The sequence below is a fragment of the Sceloporus occidentalis genome, unplaced genomic scaffold (genome assembly GCF_023333645.1).
Source record: "Sceloporus occidentalis isolate IW3139 unplaced genomic scaffold, rSceOcc1.0.p SCAF_3, whole genome shotgun sequence".
Taxonomy (NCBI): domain Eukaryota; kingdom Metazoa; phylum Chordata; class Lepidosauria; order Squamata; family Phrynosomatidae; genus Sceloporus; species Sceloporus occidentalis.
Genome location: NW_028316983.1, coordinates 143,938,214 through 143,946,007, shown reverse-complemented (window position 1 = coordinate 143,946,007; position 7,794 = coordinate 143,938,214). Strand labels below are relative to the sequence as shown.

Sequence of the window (7,794 nt, the reverse complement as noted above, 5' to 3'; positions counted from 1 at the left end):
TGTGTGTGTGTGTGTGTATATATATATATATATATATATATGTATGTCTGTGTCTTTGTGTGTGTGTGTGTATGTATATATATATATATATATATGTTTGTATGTATACATATGTGTGTGTGTGAATACATATATATATGTGTGTGTGTACATATGAGTATACATGTGTGTGTATATATATATGTGTGTATGTATGTCTGTATACATATGGGAATACATGTGAGTTTATATATATATATAGTATATATATATATATACACACATATGCATATGTGTGTGTGTGTATATATATATATATATATTTGTATGTATACAGTACATGTATGTGTGTGTATGTTTGTATGTATACATATGTGTGTATATGTGTGTGTGTGCGCACACATCTGTATACATATGAGAATACATGTGTGAGTTTATATATATATATACATATATGCATATGTATGTATATATATATATATATGTTTGTATGTATACATGTATGTATGTGTGAATACCTATATATGTATGTGTGTGTGTACAAATGGGTATACATGTGTGTGTATATATGTTTGTATGTGTATATATGTGTATATATGTATGTATGTGTATATATATATATGTCTGTATATATACATGTGTGTGGATATATATATATATACACACACACACGTTTGTATGTATACATATATGTGTGTGTGTATATATATATGTGTGTGTGTGTGTGTGTGTGCGTGGATATATATATCTATATCTCCACCCTGCGCAGACAAAGACTATAGCCGTGTGCCTGTGAGACGGCCCCCTTTCCGTGCTTGAGCCCCTTTCCATCCAGAGGGGCATCAAATATCGGGGGCAACAACAACTGCCTTGACTCTAGCGGGGCCCTCCCTCCCTCCCTTTGAGGGGCGGAGGAGGAGGAGGAGGAGGAGGGGGGGGTCCCTGGTGCCTCCTTCCTTGCTTCCCTCAGAAGGGGCCACTGGGGCTCAAACCCTCTCCCTTCAAGGCAGTCAGTGAGTGAGAGAGAGAGAGAGAGAGAGAGAGCCAGCCAGAGCAACGACCGAAGGGGTCCCCTCTGCGCCTGCGCCGTCCCCTCTCTCTCTCTCTCTCTTTCTGTGTCCCTCACAGTCGGCCATCCTTTCCCGTCAGGCCCCGCGCGGCGCATGCGCGGTGGATGAGCAGAGGGCGGCCTGGCTGGGGAGGAGGAGGAAGAAGAGGAGGCGGAGGGGGCCGGGCGCCCTGTGTGCTAATTCCATTGTGGAGCGGAGGAGACGGCGATATTTTTAACAGCAGCAGGAGGAGGAGGAGGAGGCCGAGGCCGGGTGGGGCCCGAAAGGAGAGGAGCAGCCGCCGCCAGGGAAGAAGAAGAAGGATGCGCCGCTGAGGGTGAGTGAGAGAGAGAGAGAGAGAGAGGGAGGAAGGCCAGCAAAGAGACTGCAGAGACTGAAGAGACGGGGCCTCCTCCTCCTCCTCCTCCTCCCCCCTAAAGGACCATGAAGCTCGGGGGCGGCTTCCCAGGAGGGTCTTCCAAAAGGGCCTCCTCCTCCTCCTCCTCGTCGATGGAGCAGCCCCCTTCCTCCTCCTCCTCCTCCTCCTCCTCCTCCTCCTCCGCCCCCTTCGCCCCCAGCAGCATGGCCATGTTCAACCACCGCCTGCCCCCAGTCACCAGCTTCACCCGCCAACATGGAGGGATGGTGGCCTCCTCCTCCTCTGCCTCCTCCTCCTCCTCCTCCTCTTCAACGACCACCACCACGGCTGCCCACTCTCCAGGCCCTCCTCCTCCTCCTCACCCTCAGGGCATGACTTTCAAGAAGGAGCCATTGGGGGGCTTCCCCCTCACAACACCACCATCTTCTTCCTCTGCCTCCTCCCAGAGGAGCCCTTGGGGCTTCTTCCACTCCTTGGTGAACATCAAGCAGGAGAAGCCCAGTGAGCAAGAGGAGGAAGACCACCATCACCACCACCATCACCATTACGGGGGCCTCTTTGGCATCGCTGGGGAGGAGAGGCACCCCACTTTGGGGGCTCCAGGAGGAGGAGGAGGAGGAGGAGGAGGAGGAGGGACGGCGGAAGCCGGGAGCGTGATCCAAGACCTCAGCCTCTTCCACCACTTGCACCATCATCCCCACCACCGAGGAGGAGACCTGTTGCTGGGGCTCCGGAGTGGAGCGGAAGCGTGCCCCGAGGAGCCCAAAACGGACCCCCAGGCCAGGAAGGCGAAGAGGCCAAAGTCGGAAACTCAGGGAACCAAAGCCAAGAGGAAGCCCGGCGCTGTCTCCTCCAGACCCCTGGTGGCCGCGGGGGACGGGGACGCCGCCATGTTGGCCGCCGCCGCCGCCAACCAGAAACCTCACGTCTGCGAACACTGCAGCGCCGCCTTCCGGAGCTCCTACCACCTGCGCAGGCACGTGCTCATCCATACCGGCGAGAGGCCTTACCAGTGTGGCCAGTGCAACATGGGCTTCATCCAGAAGTATCTGCTCCAGAGGCACGAGAAGATCCACAGCCGGGAAAAGCCCTTCGGGTGCGACCAGTGCAGCATGAAGTTCATCCAGAAGTACCACATGGAGAGGCACAAGAGGACGCACAGTGGAGAAAAGCCATACAAATGTGAAACCTGTCAGCAGTATTTTTCCAGGACCGACAGACTGTTGAAGCACAGACGTACGTGTGGAGAAGCCATAGGGAAAGCAGGCGCTGGAATGGATCCTGGGCCGTCAAACCACAGCATGGGCAACTTGCCTATGCTGCCTCAGGGAAATACAGGTTCGTCGAGGAGGAAAAGCAAAGCGAAATGTATGTCGGCCGAAAACAAAGAGCATAAGCCCAGTCATAAGGTGTCGGACGCTCAGATGGCATCTAATATGACCTTGCAGAATTACGCAGTGGAGTTTCCCATAGTGTCTTCCAGCGGCGGCTTGATCGGCCCCGGGATAGAAGAGTTGCAGAAAAAGGTGCCAAAATTAGTCTTTAAAAAAGGAAACAGGAAAGGCACAGACAAGAGTTTTCTTAACTTTGTGTCACCGGTACCAGACCTGCTGGGTCAGAAACCGTCGTCTGGAAAACCCGGCGGCTCGCTAGGCATCATCGCAAACACCGGTGTAGATGCGATTGGACTTCTCCAAGCTGCGAGTGGTAAACCAGGTCACTTAAGTAGCAATTACGATGATGCCATGCAGTTCTCAAAGAAAAGAAGATATCTGCAAACTGCCAGCAGCAACAGTGCCTTTTCTATAAACGTTGGGCATATGGCCTCCCAACCGTCTGTTATTCAGTCTGCAGGTGTAAGTGTTATGGACAGTGAAACCCCGTTATCCCTTATTGACTCATCCTCTCTCAATGCTGACATCAAGTCTTGTCACGACAAGTCTGGCATTCCCGACGAAGTCTTGCAAAGTCTTCTGGAGCAGTACTCCCACAAATCAGAAGGCCAGAAAGAAGATCCCTTCAGTATCACTGAACAGCGGGTGGACTTGCATGCTTCAGGAGAACATTCGGAGATGGTTCAGGAGGACAACCTGAGCCCAAGCCCCCAGACTTCTTCAAATGACAAAACAAGCATGTTGCAAGAATACTCAAAATACCTCCAACATGCTTTTGAAAGAACGACCAATAGTGCTGGTTTTGCTTTTGGACCTAGTTTCCAATTTGTAAGTTTGTCTTCGAGCCTTCATAACCACTCTTTGTTTCAAGACAAACAAATATACACTACATCTCCACTTGAGTGTGGTTTCAGCCAATCTGTTACCTCAGTGTTGCCATCTGCATTGTCAAAGCCTCCTTTTGGGATGTTGCTTGGATCTCAGCCAGGTTTTTATTTATCTGCTTTGGAGGCAACCCATCAGCAGTTGACTCCTTCACAAGAACTAGATGATCTGATAGACTCCCAGAAAAACGTAGATGCTTCATCGGGCTATCAGTCGGCACCTCAAAAACTAAATAGCCAGAAAGAACAAAAATCCCTAGAATCGTCAACAAGCTTTCCAATTCCATCTCAGGAGCTAGCTAACCAGATAGATCCTCAGAAGGACCTAGAGCATCGAGCAACATATCAGATAGAAACCTTTGCACAAGCATTTGGTTCTCAGTTTAAGACGGGCAGCAGGGTGCCAATGACTTTTATTGCTAACTCTAATGGGGAAGTGGACCATAGAGTGAGGACTTCAGTATCAGATTTCTCAGGGTATACAAATATAATGTCTGATGTAAGTGAGCCATGTAGTACAAGAGTAAAGACCCCAACTAGCCAAAGCTACAGGTAAAATTCCAAGTGTGACTAGGCTTTGTGGTGGTCTTAATGTATTAGTTTTATTTTGATAACACTGCCATTGGAATGTTTCTACATGAACCTAATACAAATAATGGAACACGCCCTTTCAATGCAACTTTTCATATTTAGTTTTTGTTAATGGAATTTTACATCAGTTTGTATTATGATTTTTAATCAGATCAATAGACTTGATAGTTTGCATTTTTGTGTTTACGTGACAGTGTTTAGCAATCAAACTTACGTATTTAGATTGTCAGGGAATAGCCCAAAAGTTGCAAATGCAAAAAAAGAAGAAAAAAACCCGACGGAAAACTAAAAAAACAAACAAACCCCAAACCTTTGTTCCTAGGATTAAGGTTTATTTTAATTACTTTACTCTCAGGAAAATGTAATGAAGCAAGGAGATTCTGTACATTTTGGGTGTATATGAATTTCCAATGTACAAATAAGTGGCAAATCTACTTCACCATTTAACAAAGGGATCTAAGACATTAGAAGTTGCTGTTTCATATCTGGGTGATACAAATTTCTGAGAATTTGGCTACCTGAAGCTTGTTTATAGTGATTAATGTACTTTTTTTATTTCTTCTTCCAGATGACGATGCTCATTCCAGACTGGTGGGGTAGAAAATCTCAGATCCTTGGTATGAGCCTGGAATGATAGCTTTAATAAATACAATAATGTCCATCCCTTATTCCACCTCCCTTAAAGATTTTTAATTCTGTAAAGAGAATTTAGTTGCATAACCCACAAAGAGAATTTAAACAGGCAGAGTGATGTCCTTAGAAACCCAAACTAAAATAACAATAATAATTTATATACATTTTGGGATGCATTATTTATTAAAATGTCCTCCCCACGGTTGGTATCCAGTCCCTCCCTCCTCTCCTAACAAATATTCCTAGGTTGTGTCTTAGATCTCTTCCTTTATCAACTTCTCTGCACCAAGTTCATGTTCCATGATTTGGAGTCCTCTTCACTTTAGCTTAACAGCTGGATTTTAAAAACATTTACATTCCAGAAGTTTGCATAACTTATTATGTGTTATTCTGATGTTTTGTGGCATCAAAACTAGACCATTTGAAGAAAAAAAGAAAGAAAAGAATGCCCTTTAATGTAAACAGCCATAAAGGTTTCCACACAAAATCCAAGAAGAAGGAATGGTTTAATTGTACATAGAGAGGCCCTCCAACTAGCAGTGGGGTCTAGTAGCTTAGTCATCCATATCCATAGGCAGTCTTGCATATTTTAGGGCCTAGGGGTATCTACATGTGGTTACAGTACAAGGATGCAAGAAGGACATTTTGTAGGCTTAGGTCTTAAGACTTCACTGCTATTCAGAGGTTGGCCTAAATGTGTGAACTGTGTGACCAATCCTATTTGGTTTGTTGTAGCCAGAATCTTTCCAAGGAATTGTTGCTCAAATTCATGTATATTTTGTGGTACATTATTTATGATACGTGAATCTTGAATAGAGCCTATGGAGCCACAGAAAACTGCTAGAAACCTAGTGGCTATTTTCAGACTGCTAAAAAGCAGTTGCACTGCCCAGAAGTACTTTTTTTTGGTTTTTGCAGATGTATTTTCCCCCCCTGATTAGTTTTTTTAAATGTAATTTTGGTGATGCTTATGCAGATTTTAAAAATGTACTGTTGGTGATGTTTCTGTCTTACGTACTTTCTGAAGGCAGAAAAGTACCAGTGGTTGTTTGCAGTCTTGTGTAATTGGCCTATTGCAGGCTTCCATGTATAATAAAGTAATTTACATTGTACAAATGTAAAACACTTCTGTTACGAAGATGCTGTTGTAAGAACTATGAAATTTTTAAATTGTTAAAAGTCAAACATACCAATTTTCTCTGTCTACCCTGCCCACCAAAACAACCCGAACACTGTTTCACCAAAACGACTCACCACCTTACTCCTAAAGCATAATTAATTGTATTTCACTTTAATATACATACATGATTATGTATTTCTCATTTTTCAAATGATTCCTGTTAATTTCCCCTGCTATCCAGGTACAGAGCACAACTTAGCATCAAGGGATGTACTATATCTTAACCACTGTGTTAGTTCTACTATTAGTTTCTTTTTCTTTGGTTTGGGGGCGTTTTATTCCACAGTGGTTATGATTTACCTTTTTTTAATACTATGTGTACTGGATAGTGTGTATTTTCTGGGATTATTTCCTTTAGACTGTGACCAATTAATAACTGTATTTGAGAAAATCTAAGGAAGAAAGAAAAAGCTGTTGTGTGATGTGCCCAGTTGCACCTCTGGCTTTATCAAAATTCCATAAAATGTTTTAAACAAAATTGCTGGAACAATAGAAGATGAATTAACCTGCTTGCTTTTAAAGGTATTTTTATTGTAAAACTTCAGGTGAACAATAAAAACCACTCTTTTTCGTTAACTTCGGGATTTAAAGGTTTCTCTTACTAATACCTGTCATTTGGGGATGCCATTTGAATGAATAGCTTTCATGTTCTTGGTACCTTTTATTCTAATGTCAGACACACTTATGTGCTTGGAATTTTAGTGATATTTATCAGGTTTTAGCAGATATTTAGCAATTATGTGTTTAAACCAACTGAAATATTTTTCATTTCTAGCTGCCATAGGAACCTGTTGAAAAGTGAGATAGAACGAATAATAAAATTATAACACTGCTACCTACCCGCTGTGGAGATATCAAGTGAAGGTTTCTTCATGTGGATGGTTTAGGTTGATTGGGAACCACATGAATATAGTGAGCTTTCCTCCCACTTCAGATCCAGGAGTAAGCCTATAGGAACAAAATCCATGGTTAAATCTTAAATTCTCAGATACCAGTCATTTAGGATACGACAAGAGATACAAGATATCTGGAAATTCTGAATCCATGGAGTGTGTTCCCTGCTTGTTAAGGGGAAATAATAGGGGGGAAATTTGAAATAAGGAGTGCTTATTCTTATGTCAAACTTTACTGCTTCAGCAACGTCTAATGAATTTAGTTTTGTACACAAAAAGGTGCAAATATATCTTGTACTAAACAGAGAGCTAGAAATGACTGCACTCTTGGCACATGTGTCTTAACATTCTGTAATCTGAGAAGCAGTGAAAAATGAAAACAACTCACAAATTTCATAACAAAACTGTATTTTTAGGCAGAAAGTATCACAGTTTAAAGGACTAGCCTAGCAGCATGTTTTGATATGAAATATAATTCAACGTTGAGAATCCTGAACTCTGTGCGTATCACAGGCAATGGAGCTACAATAGTTCCACATCTATTGTATCTAGTTCACTACTGCAGGTCTGGTTTGGTGCAGATACAGTTATCTGTGAATGCATGTATATGTGCAGTGCATGCACAAGAAAGATTGTTCTCTGATTGTGAAGGCTGTCACATGTAAGTCTTCATGCTATACAGTTTATGGCATTTTGGATTAGTAAAATGTGGTCTTCAAAACTTTTCATTAATTCCAAAGGAAATTAAATGTACTCCTTAAATGAAATCAAATATTAGAGGAAGGGTGAGGTTTCAAAAGCAGTTTGTGGTA

At 43.2% G+C, this 7,794-nt stretch overlaps 1 protein-coding gene across 3 annotated transcripts; it reads left to right on the top strand.

The window, feature by feature from the left end:
• Window positions 1-1,189: 1,189 nt before the first annotated feature.
• On the top strand, window positions 1,190-6,666 carry ZNF281 (zinc finger protein 281). Of its 3 annotated transcripts, none has more exons than XM_089516505.1 (2): window positions 1,190-3,629; window positions 4,845-6,666. In XM_089516505.1, exons 1-2 carry the CDS (start codon window positions 1,473-1,475, stop codon window positions 4,908-4,910), a joined length of 2,223 nt encoding a protein of 740 aa, XP_089372631.1. In that variant the 5' UTR covers window positions 1,190-1,472; the 3' UTR covers window positions 4,911-6,666. The 3 variants fall into 3 exon arrangements, with proteins under 3 accessions (XP_089372631.1, XP_089372630.1, XP_089372629.1); XM_089516504.1 differs by having other exon boundaries at window positions 1,190-4,237; window positions 4,845-4,909; XM_089516503.1 differs by having other exon boundaries at window positions 1,190-6,666.
• Window positions 6,667-7,794: the final 1,128 nt, after the last annotated feature.

Excerpts from the sequence above, each read along its gene's own strand:
- ZNF281 (XM_089516503.1), top strand. The coding sequence starts at position 1,473 with ATGAAGCTCGGGGGCGGCTTCCCAGGAGGGTCTTCCAAAAGGGCCTCC.